General features: G+C 42.9%; 1 protein-coding gene across 1 annotated transcript in view; it reads left to right on the top strand.

The window, feature by feature from the left end:
• sgip1a (SH3GL interacting endocytic adaptor 1a) overlaps positions 1–19445 on the top strand; it is a 182431-nt gene that overhangs the window by 83154 nt on the left and 79832 nt on the right. Inside the window, exons 10-12 of the mRNA XM_068038061.1 lie at positions 10955–10966; positions 15977–16001; positions 17061–17112. Of these exons, the coding sequence (XP_067894162.1) occupies positions 10955–10966; positions 15977–16001; positions 17061–17112 (89 nt within the window). The remainder of the gene's footprint in view (positions 1–10954; positions 10967–15976; positions 16002–17060; positions 17113–19445) is intronic.

Raw genomic sequence — 19445 nt, 5'->3', positions numbered from 1 at the left:
GAAACACCATGCAATACATATACCTAGAAACTGCATTCCTCATTGAATTTTGGAAATTTGTCAGCCACTTTCAGTCCTGCACTTAACCCACTTCCACCCTCCCATTGGTGGCACACAGCATTGCTCCTAGACCTGATCCTGTACTTTATGTCCAGTCACCCCTGACCCCAATGCCTACTGTGCCCTCATTTCCCACTTCTTTCTCTCTCCTATTTGTTCACTGCTGGCCCCCTTCCCAGGGGCTCACTGCAGTCTTTCTCTGTTTGTTTCTGCCCTTTCCCTTGCTCAGAGTACTTGCTTCCCCTCCCACAGGGGCTCACATTCACTGGCCTCTCTATGTCCCAAGTGCTGATTGTTCTCCCTTTCTTTCCTGAGTGCTTACAGCCTTCCTCTTTTCACATCCACCTCCAGCTGGGTTCTCCCTCAGAGGCACACTGCACCCTCTTATTCCTGAATGCTGCCTTAAAGTGCTCCCAGGACCAAGCTATCCACCGACATGCTCATTGCTCCAGAGCTTCTCCCCTAAATGACAGTGCAGCTCTCTCCAATGTTCATTGCCAAACTCATGAGTTACCCTTGGCCTACCCTTCTGTTACACTTCCCCTCATTGCACACCCATCTCCCAGTCTCAGTTTTCCTCTAGTAGCCCTTCTCTTCCAAGCCCCAGTTGCCATGCAATGATCTCATCTCCTCAGGTCTCAGTTCCCCTCTCACTTTGTTGCTGATGTTTCTCAGCTCATTATGCTCCTTGCTCCAATTCAGCGACTGTTACCTCAGCTGTTCAACTATGTCAGCACCAGTTGGATCATCATAAAACCAAATATATGAATTTATTTTGTACTGAGCAAGTTGAATGTTGTGAAATTTCACTGCTGTGAAATGGAACTCATTTTCTCTGTTTCTGTGTCCATTGTCCACATCAAGCAATCACATCAGGAACAATACAGCCAGCTGCAGAAAATGATTCCCTCTACTCTGTTTGATAATGTGTTGGCAGAAATCTCTAAAGGATGTCCCTGTGTCACTCACTTTTGTGATCCCTCTCAATGAGATTCCAAATGAAGTGCCAAATTTAGGGTGGTTATATGTTGTGGGCTCAAAGACATTAGCAGCTGAATTGAAAATGCACCAAATTCACTCCACATTGGGCCCATAGAGTAAGCAGGAAGAACAGACTCATCTTTCAGCCTAGGCTGGACTCAAACCCAGATCCCTCGAGCTAGAAGATAGTACAAAAACACTATCTAATCCCCAGAAAAAGATATAAACTCAGTTGTTGACAGGTAGCATGTGTAAATACATTTTGTAAATTTCATCATCCCAATTAATATAAGTTGTTACTGTCACTCTTTGCTTAAATGGTTGGGTTTATAAGAAGAATAAAGTTGCAGAACCATCATGATCTGTACTATGTCCTGTACAGGATGTGTATCGTAGAAAAGCAACCATGCTTCATCCTTTAAATATTGTTAAAAGAATTAATCTAATAAATTACAAACAATGTTAAATATCCTTCAGTATTAAGGATATGACAAGTCTGGATATAGAAGAAAGTATATCCATTTTCTATTAATATGACTGGATTTATTAATATGGAATATTGGATAAAATATCAAACCCAAACATGTTGCCCAGTGATAATGATCCTTAAATCAAATCAATGTACTGAAAATGAATGAGTGGTTTGTAATTGGTAGTTTTATTAGATTTCTGGGTGGATTAATGTTGTACAAATGAATGTTTGGCTTGCCTCTTTCATAGTCATATAGTGCAACCAATTAGCTATAAATGAATTAACCACTGCCAGCTATGCTTTCATACAAAACTTTTAAAGGGAGATATCTGATCGAAAAGTGTTTGGCAAAATACTTTTTCTATAAGAGCTGTACAATTTTTATCCTGCTTGTCAAAATCTTTCTCATGAAAACACTGCCTTGTCCAATTGTGTTTTTACTTTGCATTGTTAGAATATGAAAAATGTCTGCAGAAAAAAAATCTCTTTTATTTTTCTAATAAATGCTTCATTCTTTAGTGGGGAATTCTGGTAAGAGCAGTTTTCCTCCGTTTTAAATAAAAAGGGAAGATGCACTTTTAACTTGCATGTCTGTCCTCTTTCATGGATAATTTTCAAACTTTGTTCATTGAAATGTTGGTATGGAACATTTATGAGTCCCTCAGTTCATCAATACTAATTCTCAAGCTCCCTTTGAAGAGAAAATCATGTACTACAGAATCAATGTATACTGTGGTACATTACTAAGCTGGCAATGACCATTTCTGGTTTGAGACCCTCCAATTGTGCATCCTGGAGGGTCGTAGAAGTTGATGGGTGGATTCCCAATGAAACCATTTGATGTCACCAAAGTGAGTCCCAGCTCTGTGCAGAGGCCTGAAATTGCTCAGCTTTATATTGAAATTGCCCTCTTGGCGTTTGGGCAAAACTCCTCAGTTCTTGCGTACTCCGTCATAACAGTTTTTGAAATTCTGTGGGATCACCTATAACTTATTTGTGTAGGGATGGATTCAGCACTGCCTATCGCACTATCAGCTACTGGCAGTTTGCTTTCGATGGTTATTAAGGCACCTGTCCCGATCTCCACTAATTTTGGATGTGCCCCACTGCAGATGTTTGTGGCCAAGCAGAAGTTGTACATGTTAAACATGAGTCAACTGGAACCCCAACATTTTTTTCTACATCATTCATGGCTATCTCAACACAATTCATGTAGGCCACTTTTCTTCCTTTGGATGTTAATTTACAAGTGCTCATATTAAATTTCATCTGTCATTGTTTAGCCCACTTACATATAATGGGATACATTTTCTGTCATTTGCCCCATGCCAACATTAGTACCCAGGGGCAACTATTCAGCCCAGGCATCCAGCATTGGTATAGCATGTAAAGTTTAAATGGCCCAGAAGCCAATGCAATTCATCATAGATGGATTGATTACAAGGCTTTCCTGTTTTCCAAAATGATTTTTAAATTTTTATATACAAAAAAGGCCATCTGGTACACCACACCTGTGATATGCGAAGCGTGATGATTAGAACTCTTCTACCCATTATCAGCCATGTAATCTCCTGGAAGAGGCAAAAAGAACAAATAAAAACCATGGCTAATTAGGGGGGGAAAATCTGGAAAATTCCTCTCTGACTCCCTTAGGCAATCGCAACTAGCCTAGAAGACCATGTTGACTGTGCTTATATTACATGGTATTTCATCTATATTTTATAAGATGTGATCTCCAACCTAACCAGGAGCTAGTGTTGCTCTCTGTTGAAGTTTTGTAGAGACTCAAAACTTGTCGCATGACTAAGGCAAATTATTCCCTACACCGAATGTTCTCTGGGAATAGAACAGCCTCCTAGCATCTAAGTTAACCCTACCCTTGCGTAACTAATACCCCGGTCTTCCCCACTCTAGAGATTGAAATAATGGGGGCAACTTTATGCAGTCCACCGTGACGGATTTGACGGCGTGTGGAGTGGTATAATTAGATGGGAGATGCTTTGTCGGATTCCCGACGGCGGGCTATTTTAGGGAAATTAAGTCGGTGGCGGGTTTGCAGCGTTCCGGGGTTCCCCCAGCGTGGTGGTGGATTGCAGCTTTGCGTTCATTTAATTAACATGAATACTCATTACCCTGCACAGTTACAATTTAGTCCTACCTGCCAGGTTAACTGAATGGCGAACAATATTCCCATACCACCCAGTTCACAAATGCTTCAGTGTGGCACATAGCAGTTGGATTTGTGCATTTGAGTCTCAGGACTGTAGTCGTCTCTCTTTCACTCAACAACTAAACTAACGCCACCATTGGAATGGATGTTTGCCTCCAGGTTTGGCACCAGAAAGGGTGAATCATCTCAGGGGATGGCGGCGATGGCATGGGCGGGGGCTACATGGAGAAGCAGGGCAGGGTAGTTGGGGAGGGAAGGGTGGGATTGATAGGGTAGAGTGGAGTGTCCAGGTTGTTGAATGGTTGATATTGATGGTGAAGATGTATTTTGTTGGCTGAAATGGTGGTGGGTGGATTAGATCAGTACTGTGTGAAGATATTCGGCAAGGGCCGAAAGGGAGGGACAAGTGCTGTTGATGTCGGGGAGCTGTGGGGCAAATTGTGGGTACTGGCTAGCAGAGGGAACGGTCACAGTCAGTGGGGGCAAATGGATTCTGTAGGGGGAAGGTTAGACTAATGGGTGGGTATTCGACAGCTTCATATGGAGGGGAACGGGACTCTGCGACAATGGTCAGTTTGATGTGAGGAGGTTCAAAGATAAGAGTCAGCATGTCGATAGTAACATGAGTAGGAACAGAGGGGAAGGATAGTATGAATACATTGATGATTGCACTGTGCGCAATAATGGGAGAGGCTCAATGGTAATGGAGGGAAGGGGAACGGTAACATTGGGTGGGTCAAAGGTGATGGGCTCAAGCTGGAAAGTTGCCAGAGGAGGTTGAAAGGTGGGGAGACTTTCCCTGAATTCCATGCGCACCATCTTCTCAGCGAGAATGGGAACCACGTGGACACTCAAGGATTGCAAGGAGAGTGGGAGGAGGCAAACGACAGTGGGTCTGTCTTCTACCTAGCTGCAATTTGAAGGCAGATATAATGGAGCTGTTCATTGCCTTGATGTTTCATCTCACTAGCAACAAAGGGCTGAATCGTCACGCTCTACTTATTTATTGTTCAGAAAAGCCACAGCGACATGGGTCTCATACACCCAATTTGTTTCGTACCATGGGAAGAAGAGCAAAGGGGGAGACTAAGGAGGACTCTTTTCCCTTAAATCATGATGCCTGAGCGCCAGCAACAGGCAGAACAGGAAGGTGAGGGTGCTCCGAAAGATAACATCGAGGAATGGCCTTATCGAAGACCGGCACTGGCATGTCATTGCATCCTCAGGACAAGGACAAATTACCTTCGAACGCCAGAGAGGAAAGGCCAGAGATGCCTAAGGATGTCACATGAAATGGTCACAGATATTTGTAGGATCTTGCAGCATGACCTGCAGCCACTTGGCTTTGGTGGGCATCCCATGCCAGTTGGCCTCAAGGTGACTACTCCACTCAATTTTTTTCTCCAGCAGCTCCTTCCAGGGATCCACGGGTGATATATATGGCATCTCGCAGTCTGCGACCCATATGTGCATCAAAGAGGTGACCAGTGCCCTTTTTCGATGTGCCAATGATTGCATCTATCTACCTGTAGACGAGGACAGCCAGGCAGCAAAGTCTGCGGCCTTCGGTGCCATCGCTGGGTTCCCTAGAGTGCAAGGGGCGATTGATTGTATTCATTTGGCCATTAGAGCTCCCTTGGACCAGCCTACAGTATTTGTTAATCACAAAGGCTTCCATTCTTTAAATGTACAGCTGGTTTGTGACCACAGGAGAGGAGTCAAGCATGTTTACACACATTGCTCGGGGGCTGTCATGATTCCTACATTTTGAGAAAGTCCCAGCGGCCAGCAGTTTTCGAGGAACCAGCCGAAGTGGTCGGATGGATCCTGGGTGACATCATTGATGACACCAGTACATCATCCCCTTTGCTGAAGAGAGGTACAATGTCACTCACACATCCACCAGAGCAATCATTGAGCACACCATTTGCATGTTGAAAATGCGATTCCGTTGCCTTGACCAGTCTGGAGCGCTCTTCAGTATGGACCACAGAGGGTGTCACAAATAATCATCTGCTGTGCCTTGCACAACCTTGCAATTAGACGCAGCAACATTCTGCAGGCAGAGGCACAGGAGGAACACCAGTCCTCCTTACATGAGGATGATTATGTAGAAGGTGAGGAGGAGCACAACATTGATAATGATGCTGTCATCGATATGAGGGCCATGGAGAGACATGCAAGGGACATTACGGAGAACCTAATTTATGCACTTTCAGCTAACAATAAGCCACATCATCAAGGAACGTTGGGAGGAGAAACATCAAATTCCCCACAGAAATTCCCTTTTGCATGAGGGCTTATTTATTGCTGCAATCTTAACAAAGCATTACTGCACTTCCATGTGATTGGCATTTGAAATCATCCATGGGCTACGATGAATGTGACTGCACACCACTGCAAGCAGTGTTAAGTTCTAACCGTAGAGGACAAAAGTAAAGCATGACAGTATTGGAAAAAGTTATTAATCATCAGTAGAAAAACAGCCATCATTGAATTTGACGGCTCAAATTCCAATGAGATATGGACACTGGACATTTCCTGAGATGCCTTGTAAGCATCATTGCGTTCCTGCCATAGGCCTCCAAAAAACCTCTTTGTATCCATCTGTAACCAAGCAAAACATTACAGAGAGTGGATCAAATTTTGCATGAAATAAAAATGTTTTAATATATCTTTGCAATTGTCAACATTTCTACATCACATTTCTACATTTCTTTTCCTGCCACTATGTCTAGGTGCTACCCCAACATTAGCAGCTGAGCTGGAGACAGTCTGCTCAGTGCACTGTGTGTGACTGTAGCGGGTGTCCTCTGGAGGAACAAGGCCTTGATGGCTCCATCTTACTGGGGGTGTGTGGCTATGGTGCATGAGACTGGATAGGCTGGGGTTGTTTTCCTTGGAGCTGAGAAGGCTGAGAGGGGACCTGATTGAGGTATACAAAATTATGAAGGGCATTGATAGGATAGATGGGACGAAACATTTTCCCTTAGCAGAGGGGTCAATAACCAGGGGTCATAGATTTAAGGTAAGGGGCAGGAGGATTAGAGAGGAGTTGTGGAAAAGATTTTTCACCCAGAGGGTGGTTGGAATCTGGAACACACTGCCTGAAGGACAGGAACCCTCACACCATTTTGAGGTATTTAGATGAGCACTTGAAATGCAATAGCATACAAGGCGATGGGCCAAGTGCAGGAAAATGGGATTAGATTGAGTGGGTGCTTGATGGTCAGCGCAGACGTGTTGGGTCGTAGGGCCTGTTTCTGTGCTATATAACTCTGAGTATCTCCCGTGTGCTCGCCTGCCGGAGGTAAGGGGGACAATGTCGGGCGAGGATGAGACGCTGCTTATCCTGGGGGTGTCCTGAGAGGAAGGCCTCGGGGCAGCTGGCACGCGTTCCTCCTCCATCTGTGTGTATGATGGCACCTGCCTGTCTCCCTGAGGGGAAGGAGCCGCTGGAGGGAGTTCCAGGCTCCTCGTCCCTCTCGCAGTTTTCTGCTGCATGAGCCCACAGCCACAGTGATGGAGTGTAGGTCAGTTCGCATATGGCTCGAGTGGTCAATCAGACTCGCCACTGAGCTCACCAGACTCTCTACTGAGGAAGCCATATGGTCAAATGCCTGGGACATGGCAGACATCATGGCTTGCTGTGACTCCACCATGGCACGCGCAAAGCCACACATGATCTCAGGTATCCCTGACGTATTTTCCACATGGCTTTGCTGCACATCCAGCAGATTTCTTGCAGCAACAAACCGAGGATCATCATGAGCATGGGGCTGAGCAGGGGCCTGGTCCCCAGCAGTCCATCGATTGTCTGGAGACCTGGTTGGCACATGCTCCCTCAGCTGCTGGGATGTGTGTGTTGTGCAGACCAGCTTGTGACACAGATTCTAATCTTAAACCCCCTGCAGACCATGTGGATGTATCTGCGCTGCTGGATGTGGAAGCAGAGGCAGGTGACAGTGCACCCTCTGGGGCATTGGCTTCTTCTTCCTCCCCAGAGGAGGATTCTTGACCCATGTGGTGTCCTGCTATTCGAGTGCGGGTACCGACAGTGGAGACACAAACAGAGCACTTCAAGCATGTGCATCACATGAGTTCACCAATTTCCTTCAGTTTCCACGTATAGCTGCAAGAGCAAAGATGCCACTTCATCCTTACACCTTGTGACTCCTGCCTCGCCATCTCCACTCGCCCTGCCTCCTTCCTCTCCCGCAATCTCAGAGGCCTCCTCCTTAGCCGTGGTCAGCGACCTGATATGAGGGACCCCTCTTCCCGTCTTAGCATGCTCACGCTTGTGCCTTCGTTTATCCTGCAACAGAGAGTGCAGATTTAATGACATGGCTAATGATGCATCACAACCATTGCATACATGCATCATTCATTCTGCATTGGCTTTTGCAGGACACATCCAATCACATAAACAATGCCAATCTTCATCATTTAGTAGACAGCACCAAGGCTGCTCACGCATTGCACTGCATTCCTTGCATATCCTCTGCCTTAAAGACACCTAGCCATGAAAGAAATCAATACAGCAGCATTGCCAGGACCACTTACCCTCACTGATCTGAGCAAGTCATTGATCTACTTGAGGCACTGCAACCATGTTCTAAGAGTTACCCCATGGTTCGAGACCTTCTCCGCTACCTCCTTCCAGGCCACCTTGATAAGGTGGAAGGGTCTTCGGACTCCATCTGCAGGGAAGAGGACCTCTTGCCTTTCCCTGATGGCGTGGAGGAGAACCTGCAGGGAGGCATCACTGAACCATGGGGTGGGATGCTGCCTGCTGGGTGCTATGTCATTCACTTAGGCTGTAGGGAAAATAAATGATGTGAAGTTGGTGGTAACTTTGTTACAACTGAGGCGGAAGGAGTGCACTGTCTTTTCTAGTTCCACTTCTCCACAGGTCACAACATATATTTAGATGTTTACCCAGTTACCGATATGGTCAATCATATACTCTACTCTTTATCCCAGAAAAAAATACACCAACCAAGTTTCTTTAATAAACCACAAAATTATCAGTTTATTATAAAACAAGACTTATTCGGTAATGAAGCAAAGCATTACCACACGGATTGAAATATGAAAGTTCCCTTTTTACCTTAGCTGCTCACACACACACACACCCCGGTTAATCGAAAAGTAGAGATTTTTCTCTACAGAGCTCTTTTACCAAAAAAAAACAAAAAAAAGAGTACTTTGGCCAAATACTTGTTAGTCTTGAAGAAAACAGTTGATATATGTTGTGCTTCAAAATGGCATACATTCTGGCATCTGAGTACACATGGGTGAGTCACTGGGATCTTTTCTGGAGCAGTTCTTTTTAGGCGGCGTTGAGAATTAATATGGCAAGCTTTCCAGGAGCTCCTCAAGCGAAACATGGCATTTCACAGAGACGAGAGGAGGGAGGAAAGCTGGGTGATTCTCTCTTGGCAGGTTACCTACAACTGCTTTCAAACACAGCCCACGCCCCAATTGAACCTGAACAATATCTCAGAAATGAAACCCAACAGCAAGTCAGAATCTCCTGACCCTCATAAATTGTCACATGTCACTTCTCTGTAAACATCTCCCCATCACCAACGTTTCTGTTGTTTATTGAGCTTAAGGCATGTGACTTCCAGTAAAGTTTGTTTTTAAACAAGACCTCATGCCCTTCCACAAACCTCTTTTAAAAAACAAAGTCCAGCATCTATGGGATTACTTCAGTTCTCCAATTAATTCCAACACACAAATCCTCAAAGAAAATTTTAAAAAATAGAAGCACCTTCATAACAACTTTCACAAAATAAGGGAAGCAAAAACATTTTAAGTAAAAGCCTGAATTTAAGTTAGTCTGAAGATACTTACATGAAAGGAATGCTGTTGATGCTTGAGGCTGCAAACACAGGATGTTTTAATTTTGTGGCAATCATGGTCCTTGGATCAGTGTTGGCGGGTTCCACCAATGAAATGCTGCCCCGCCGCTTGATCCCACGTGTTCCCCGTGTCTGTTGCCCCATGGCTAATTTAAATACATAATCACATGCAAAACGGGAGTTGCGGTGGGAGCGGAAGTTACGACAACTTCCGGTCCCGCCGTTGGGAGCACCTGCAAGGTCCCCTTCAAGCCACACACCATCCTAACTTGGAACGATATTGCTGTTCCTTCACTGTCGCTGGGTTAAAATCCTGGAACTTCCTAACAGCACTGTAGGTGGACTGCAGTGGTTGAAGAATGTGGCTTGCCACCACCTTCTCAAGAGCAATTAGGGATGGGCAATAAATGCTGGCCTAGTGAAAGAATAAAAAAAATCTATTTATCAGGTGGTCTGGTTTCCAGACTGGTGTGTTAATATCTTGCCACAGAATGGCAGGAAATGGTACTTGCACGTCTCCACCAGGTTGCAGTTTAACATGGTCTTGTGCCCCTCTGAGTGATCAGGAGGGCACTGAGGTGAAGATCAAGTGGCATTTGTCCAGTTTTGGTGCAGACTGTCCAGTTTTTGATTAGGTTGTCTGCAATTTTTTAAATATAAACTGGGCACCAAGTGGATAATTTTGCAAAGCACTACCACTGATGCAAGCTTCAACAAGCGTAGGTCAGAAAAATAGGTCTCTCTGTCCACAACCATACTTGTTATTGGTGAGGCTCTACATCAAGAGTAGACATTGGCAAACGTTCCCCCTAAGAGTCTGTGGCCAGGGCTTTCTGTTTTGGGATTGTGAGCCTGTGATTTTCACTCCATTAAAGTTAAACTGCAAGAAGATTGCAGGCTGGCAAGTGCAGAAGCAGAAAACCCTGGTCTGAATGTTAAAAATCCATTTTTACCTCTGTATGAGGTTTTCAATAAAATTTAATCAGCAAGGAAAAAGCTATCAGAACTCAGTGTGTTCCCCACCACTTTCCTGTCCTCTGTCCAGTTGCCCTCACCAGCAGGGAATTATGTATATAGTACAGAGAAATCATAAAGAAGGAAAGTATGTGATGGGGGAATGGGAAGCAGCAAGAGGCAAAATCACAGCCAACTTTGATCCTTTCTTGACCCACAGTCCACTGACCAATCAAGAGTCAGACTGCTGGCTGAGTTTTCCCAAGGGTCCCGAGACTGTGATTTATATTTCGGGAAACAATTGTCTTGTCAAGAATGAGAGATTTTTCTTGTACTCTGATGATTGAAGTCATGTCTGTGCACTTTTACCTTTGACAATGAAAGCTTTGTTCACAAATCTGTCACTCTCTGACCAGGTATCTCTTCTCTCTTCCCTTTTGCCGATCACAGAGGCGCAGTCCAGTGAGTATTGTTTTATGTTGTGTTTCACATATTTAGAATGCTTCAGTTGTTCATTTCGAATTCCATTCAGTTCATTGCAGGACAGAGATGTCAACAGTAATGTTTGTTGCTTCAGAATGTGATGTAATTAAAGCTACTATAGATTCAACAGAAATTAAAGCTGTTTGTTTAAATTCTTCACATGTACTTAACACTTTGCATTGCCTACCAATGGGTCATCAGTGACTTCCATTGTTGTGGTAAAGAGTACATACTATTTCAAACCACTTTTTAAAAAAGACTTTATTATAATAAGGCTGAACTGGTGACCTGCAACTCTTAATGAGTTTAAACAGTCAATCATACAAAAGAAAATAAAAGCAAAATAAAGCAGATGCTGGAAATCTGAAATAAAAACAAAAAATGCTGGAAATACGCAGCAGGTCTGGCAGTATCTGTGGAGAGAGAAGCAGACTTAATGTTTTAGGTCAGAGACCCTTCTTCAGAACTGACAAATTTTAGAAATGTAAAAGGTTTTAAGCAAGTAAAGCGGGGGTGGGGCAAGAGATAACAAAAGAGGTGTTGATAGGACAAGGTCACAGAGAATAATTGACCAGGAGGTCATGGAATAAAGGCAAACAGTATGTAAATGGTGTGCTGAAAGACAAAGTGTTAGTACAGATCGGGTGTGAATGAGTGTGAAGCACAGAGCACTCCAAGCACAAACATAAAAAAAAATGTAAAAAACAAAACAGTGGGTAAGCACAGTGGAAACAAACTAAACAAACTGAAAAACCTAAAATAAAATAACCAAATAAAAAAGGGAAAAGAAAAAAAGAAACAAACAACTAAGCTTAAAAAGGGGGACCCGTCATGCTCTGAAATTATTGAATTCAATGTTCAGTCCGGCAGGCTGCAGTGTGCCTAATCAGTAAATGAGATGCTGCTCCTTGAGCTTGCGTTGATGTTCATTGGAATACTGCAGCAATCCCAGGACAGAAATGTGAGCATAAGAGCAGGGGTGTGTGTTGAAATGGCCAGCAACCGGAAGCTCGGGGTCATGCTTACGGACTGACTAAAAGATGTTACAGCAGCTATTAGTTGGCTGTTGAAGAAAGTATCAAATAAGCTCCAGTGCCTATGCCATTTTAGGATTTTCAATTGGAAGAGGAGTTGGTGAATCTGTTAACTTATCACCCCATTGCCCCACAATTACTTTACTGCAACTACTGAGTTATTTGCGAGGCGAGAGATTTCTTCATGTTCATTGAGGTTTTTTATTTGTTCTTGGGACATGATCAATGCTAACAAAGTTGCATTTATTTGCTCATTCCTAGTTGCCCTGAGAAACTGGTCATGAACCTTTACCTTGAACCACTGCAGAGTGCTTGTTCTGGAAGGAAAATCATGTGGGGTGAATAATGAAGGGCCAATCTGATATCACCAGTTTTACATGATTGCCCAAAGACAAAATTCCTCCCTTGTGTGAGGTGTGAGTCTGTTTCATGGTAGTGTGCTTGTACTGTCCAGTAACAGTATTGGATCATGGAACACATTATAAGATTTAAATATTACAGTGCAAGCTGTTTGTGTCATACATAATTTGTGTTCCTTGGTTGCTATGATAATGTATGTGGAAAAGGTTGTCAGCATGTAGAGGGGACACCAGGTCACAACCTCTGTTTGTGTTGTAGATATTGTGCCCCAATAGTAACAGCCTCTGCCCAAATTTACTTACATTTACCTCAGCGTTCTTTCTGATACCTGATATCTTTGGCATTTTCTGCCAAGTTCTGTGGAGCTGGGAGAACTTCATGAACTCATTCTTCCACCCCCACATGGGCAGCCTGCATCTGTGCTTTAACAAGAGAATGTCCTTCTGTTCCAGAGATTAGTACCCTTCTTTGCTGTGCTAGGAGCTGTCAACATTCTATAGTAGTATGCAGTAATACCATACAGTAATATGGAGGACATTTTTGGCCCAGCAAGGAATAATTGTTGCTTGAACCTTTGTTTTGCCACAACAAAAAAAAAAATCAACATTTTAATGCTTCATTAGATTTCCTATGCCCAGCCAATCACACTGTTCCAGGGGCTCCTGTGTTCATTTCCTATGTACTGTGAGCCGATTAAAATTAATAGGAGTAACTGGACTTGCAAAATCCATGAGGCCAGCTCTCTGCACTCCCATCCTGAGCTACCCACACTGCCACCTGTTCCAGAACCACAAAATCAGGGCTATAGTGTTTTACATGAATCAGCTGCAGAAAACAAACCTCTGAGTTTGGGATGCCTGATGTTAGGAGTTAAATTTTGTTTTGTCATTAGTGCAGAATAGATTGAGTTTCATATTGCATCTTACTTGTAGTAAAAAGGGAGATGATGGTGTAGTGGTAATGTCACTGAGCTAGTAATTCAGAAGTCCAGGCTAATACCCTGGGGTACATGGGTTCAAATCCCACCACGGCAACTGGTGGAATTTAAATTCAATTAATTAAGTTTAAAAAAGCAAGTCATAATTAATGGTGCCATTTGTTGATGTTGTAAAATCCATCTGGTACACTCATGTCCTTTAGGGAAGAAAATCTGCTGTCCTTTACCCAGTCTGACCCACATGTGATTCCAGACCCCCAGCAATGTGGTTGACTCTTAACTGCTCTCTGAAATGGCCTCGCAAACCTCTCAGTTATCAAGGGCAATTAGGGATGGGCATTAATGCTGGCCTTGTCAGTGATGCCCACATCCCATGAAGGAATTTTAAAAAAAGTATCCTTCTGATGGTGCCTGATATGGGGAAATGTTCCACTTTCCAGATTGAAACATCCCTCCCATTGATCAACAAAAAAACAGGTATAGGAAAACTTCTTCTTTTCATTTTTTGTCATGTTCACCTCAGTAAAACAATGTTTATTCATCATAGTTTGAATTCAGAGTTTAGTAAGGAGTTTTTTGGGTCACAGATAAATGACTTATGATTTTAGTCTTTTGAGGTGAATTTTTTGTATTGTAAATGGAGGGCGAAAAAGAAAATCCTTGGTGAATCATAAAGAACAGGAAACTTGCTGACTGGTTCAAGGAGACCTAAAGAAAATCATTTAAAAATGTATTCATAGTAAGAGAGACAAACAAAAATAATTTATGTAGATGTTTGGAACATTTCTGGAAGATTTGTCTAACTCCTACCTTATCAACATATGTTGAATCTGAAAAACTTCCTTAACGGTAAGTCTAATGTTCTAGCCAATTATGTGCATATGATACACAAACCAAACTTGTGATTGAACATCTGCAGAACACATATACCTTCCTTTCTTTTTGTTTCTTTTTTCATCTCTTCTCCCCTGAAGCGAGTAATATGTTGACGGGGTGCAGTTGGTGTTGACAGGCAGAGAGACAATTACATATAAAGAGTTGGGGAAAGCAGTGACAATTCTGGCATTTGGAGCAAGAATGAGGTATAACCCATAGCCAGCTAACTGAGTGTAGAACAATTCTCTAATCTCTCCCTCATTGCTCCCTCCACCCCCCCAGTATGTCTGCACCAATGCTGGCAGCTCTAATGCACATGGAGCTTAATGCTTCAACCTGAATTTAATCTTGTAGTCAGCCAAAGTTTTGTTTCTGGGGTTCAAATCACAAGATCATTGCTAGTTTACACTTAATCTGAGGGTTTCTTTTAAAAACATTCAGCCTCTTCTCCTCAAGTTAATGATCCTTGCTGGGTTTTTTTTAGATTTTTTTTAGATTTAGAGATACAGCACTGAAACAGGCCCTTCGGCCCACTGAGTCTGTGCCGACCATTAACCACCCATTTATACTAATCCTACACTAATCCCATATTCCTACCACATCCTCACCTGTCCCTATATTTCCCTACCACCTACCTATACTAGGGACAATTTATAATGGCCAATTTACCTATCAACCTGCAAGTCTTTTGGCTGTGGGAGGAAACCGGAGCACCCGGAGGAAACCCACGCAGACACAGGGAGAACTTGCAAACTCCACACAGGCAGTACCCAGAATTGAACCCGGGTCGCTGGAGCTGTGAGGCTGCGGTGCTAACCACTGCGCCACTGTGCCGCCTGTGCTAATATCCCCCGCTCTGGTTCCTCATCTAAGCGGCCATTCTTAAGTTGTCAGCAGATTGTTCTGTCCTCAGCCACTGCCCACGCTTATCACTTTCCAGCTGACATTGCTAAATAGACATCAGGAGTAAGAATCCTAACTGATCTATTTTTCTAGTGTTGCTAAGATCCAATTCTAGCATTCCTTCCACTACCCAGCTCAGACCGGGGACCAAGTCTTAGATCATTAGGGTTTCTGTGGCTCAGTGCCACACATGATGGTGCATTTAATATGACAAGTGTGTGTCGTGTCTGCCTTCCTACTCAACGGTAGAAAGAAGAAAGAACTTACATTTATATAGCGTCTTTCACAACCTCAGACCTTTTATCTGTAGTCACTGTTTGAATGTGGGAAAATGTGGCAGTCAATTTGCACAAAGCAAGGTCCCACAAACAGCAAGTGAGGGATAAATAATGATAACATACCAGGGAGATTTCCTTTGTTCTTCATTGAATAGTGTCATGGGATCCTTTACTCTCACCTGAGGTGCAGCTGGGGCCTCAGTTTAATGTCTCAGCCAAAAAGTGGCACTTCTGACAGTGCAGCACTCCCTCAATACTGCATTGAGTTGTCAGCCTAGGTTATGTGTTCAAGTGTCTGGAGTAGGACATGAACCCACAAGAGACAAGACCGTTAGCATTGAGCCAAGGCTGACAAAAAAAAACACGAGAGAAAGCACTTCTTCAAAAGCAAGGGAGAATTTTACCCCAATCCTTAAATAAAATTATTCTTGTTAGAGCGCAGATGATCTCCTAAGAGTCTATCTCGCCAGCAGCTTGTCCTATTCAGCTCTGTAAATGGGCACAAGATCAACTGGCACCAAATGACATCAGGCAGACCAGTCTGTCTTTCCATTTATTAAAAAAGTTCTCATAAGTCAATATCTTTTCTATTTTTTTCCAGGCAATTATCAAAAGGAACTTATCCAGTAAGTAATTATTGTCATTATTATTAATAAGCCAAGGTGAAGGGCCACAGTGCAGCGCAAGATAAATAACGAAATAATGGTGAAGGAAAAAGCAAAATACTGCGCATGCTGTTTAGTGGTAAGGAAATGCTCAGCTGTGGTTTTAAAAATGTTTAGATTGTAAGAGGAAGGATATACTGAGGGAGGTATAGAGCTGCTGGGAGAATTAAGATTTGTGAAATCAACACTCCTGATTTCAACACTTGGAAATACAGAGAGGAGGAAATACAGAGAGGGGCGGCACAGTGGCGCAGTAGTTAGTACCACAGCCTCACAGCTCCAGCAACCCGGGTTTGGTTCTGGGTACTGCCTGTGTGGAGTTTGTAAGTTCTCCCTGTGACCCCATGGGTTTCCTCCAGGTGCTCTGATTTCCTTCCACATGCCAAAGACTTGCAGGTTGATAGGTAAATTGGCCATTGTAAAAATTGCCCCTAGTGTAGGTAGGTAGGAGGAGAATTGAGGGAAGATAGGGATGTGAGAGGGAAAATGGAATTAATGTAGGATTAGTATAAATGGGTGGTTGATAGTCAGCACGGACTCATTGGGCCAAAGGGCCTGTTTCAGTATCAGTATCTCTCTATGACTCTAGCACATAGGATTTCATGTTGGCAGCTTGGAAGGAACCGGAAAGTAATGTCTAGGGAAGCAGTGATTCCACTGGTATCAGCAATAAACTAGAAACAAAGATTACAAAGGGAGAGAGGGATTGAAGGCTAAAGGTCAGAGAAGGATAGCCTATCAGATAGCAAAGTTTGACTTTCCTCATGTATTGAGTGTTGGTAGAGCTATTACTGTTGTACGAAAGTCTTTTTATATGATCCCAGCCTACTGTGTATTACAGAATTCCATCTTATATTGCCGCCTTTTCATATTACACACTATGAGGAATATTTAGTTACTCAATGTATTGCATCAAGACATTTGAATAATTCAAAAATGTTTCAAAATCATATTTTAATATAAACATTTTATTATTGTAACTTCTTTGAAAGGAGAAAATAAATTGTGCTTTTTGTGCAGGCGAAAAAATAGCTCGACCAAGACGGTCAACACCCACATCAGAAGTTGTCAGGTAGGTATAATTAACCACTTGTTCCACGAAACATAAAACACTGTTAAACATTAATATCAAGGAAGCATAAAATTTTTGTCAGTTAAACATTGCCTGGATGAAGCATAGATCGAGTGGGGAGGATCACATGCTCGTGACAGAACCCAGTATATTTTCTTCTCATAAATCTTTTGTATTGAATACAATAAACCTTTTGTCATAATTTAAAAAATAGATTAAATATTCTTTTGCGTCTTTTAAAACATTTTTAGCCATATGACAATTATGGCAGGAAGGGAGTGGGAGTGGGGGGCATTCATAGCGCATGGGGAGTAACACCAAAGCCCTACGCCATGTACCGCCCCATTGAGTTTGCAATTTCAAACCTGCCAGCAAAACTTTAATCCCTGGCAGGTTTAGTGCAGTGTACACAAGCCATATCCTGATGCTCTTGGGGGAAGTTTTAGATTGGGTCTCCCCTATCTAGGAGGCTGGTTCTTCTGTCTTCATTTGTGTCACAGACATTTCAAAATTGAAGACCATTTTCTATTTTGGATCAGTCTGATCGAACTTGGAAATGTTCTTATTTGCTGTACCTTTGGCATACAAAACAAGTAAATATATTTGATCATCGTACCACAAAATATCATCAGAAGCCCTATCCCACTGTTAAAAACATATAATTTTGCCTATTGTACTGCTGCTGCAGGTTCAACACAGCTTAGCTTGCTGTCAACTATTAATTTACGGTGGACCTGTAAATGACCAAGTATATTGCACATTATTGGAGCTGATCCTAAGAGCTACACAAGTCAAATAGTGTTAGACAGAACTAAATTATCCCATTATTCCTCTTCAAGTCATTGCTGGGAACATGGCGGCTGCCCCCTCTACATCATCGGGGGCGGCTGCTCCGCCCCCTCCATTTAAATGAGCCCCCGCGCGTAATATTGCGGGGGCTTTGTGGCGGCGCTTCACAACATGCTGCCACGGCGCGCTGGTAAAATTCAGGCCACCATTTGCCTTCCTAATTGCTTGCTGCATCTACATGCTAGCTTTCAGTGACTTATGAACAAGGACACCTTTGGCCCTAGGTCCCTTTGGACATCAACACTTTCCAATCTCTCACTATCTAAGAAATACTCTGCACCTCTGTTCCTCTTGCTAAGATGGATAACGTCACATTTTTCCACATTATATTCCATCTGCTATGTTCATGCCCACTCACTCGGCCTGTCCAAATCCCCTTGAAGCCGCTTTGCATCCTCCTCACGTTCCCTCATTCCCACCAAGTTTTGTGTCATCCCCAAACTTGGAAATATTACACTTGGTCCCCACCTCCAAATCATTGATGTAGATTGTGAATAGCTGGGGAACAAGCACTGATCCTTGCGGTACTCCACTGGTCACAGCCTGCCAACCTGAGAATTACACATTTATTCCTACTCTCTGTTTTCTGCCTGTTACCCAATCCTCAATCCATGCTAATATATTACCCCCAATTCCATGTGCTTTAATTTTGATGAGTAATCTCCTATGTGGGACTATATCAAAAGCCTTCTGAAAGTCCAAATGCACCACATCCACTGGTTCCCCCTTATCCACTCTGCTAGGAACATCCTCAAAAAACTCTAACAAGTTTGTAAAACATGATTTCACCTTCATAAATCCATGTTGACTTTGCCCAATTGGACCATTATGATCTAACTGTCCAGTAATCACATCCTTTATAATAGATTCTAGTATTTTCGCTTCTATCGACATCAGGCTAACAGGTCTGTAGTTCCCCATTTTCTCTCTCCCTTCTTTCTTAAACAACAGGGTTACATTTGCAACCTTCCAATCTGTAGGCAACATTGCAGAATTTATAGAATTTTGAAAGATGATCAATGCATCCACTATCTCTGTAGCCATCTCTTTTAACATTCTTGGGTGAAGATCATCGGGTCCCAGGGATTGTCAACTTTCAGTCCCATTAATTTCTCCAATACTACTTTTTTACTAATCCTAATTTCTTTCAGTTCCTCATTCTCATAGACCCTTGGATCTTAATTATTTCAGGGAGACTTATTGTATCTTCCTCCGTGAAGACAGACACAAAATAATTATTTAGCTTCTCTGCCATTTCTCTATTTCCATTATAAATTCTTTTGTCTCTGCCTGTAATCGACCCACATTTGTCTTTGCCAATTGTTTTCCTTTTAGATGCCAATAGAAGCTTTTACAATCCGTATTTATATTTCTTGCTAGTTTACATTCATATTCTGTTCTCTCTCTATCAATTTTTTGGTGTTCCTTTACTGGATTCTAAAATTCTCCCAATCCTCCAGCTTATGACTTTTTTGGCAACTTTA

The sequence above is a fragment of the Heterodontus francisci genome, chromosome 8 (assembly GCF_036365525.1).
Source record: "Heterodontus francisci isolate sHetFra1 chromosome 8, sHetFra1.hap1, whole genome shotgun sequence".
NCBI lineage: Eukaryota > Metazoa > Chordata > Chondrichthyes > Heterodontiformes > Heterodontidae > Heterodontus > Heterodontus francisci.
The sequence above is the reverse complement of the archived record's forward strand: the minus strand, read 5'-3'. Positions and strand labels throughout refer to the sequence as shown.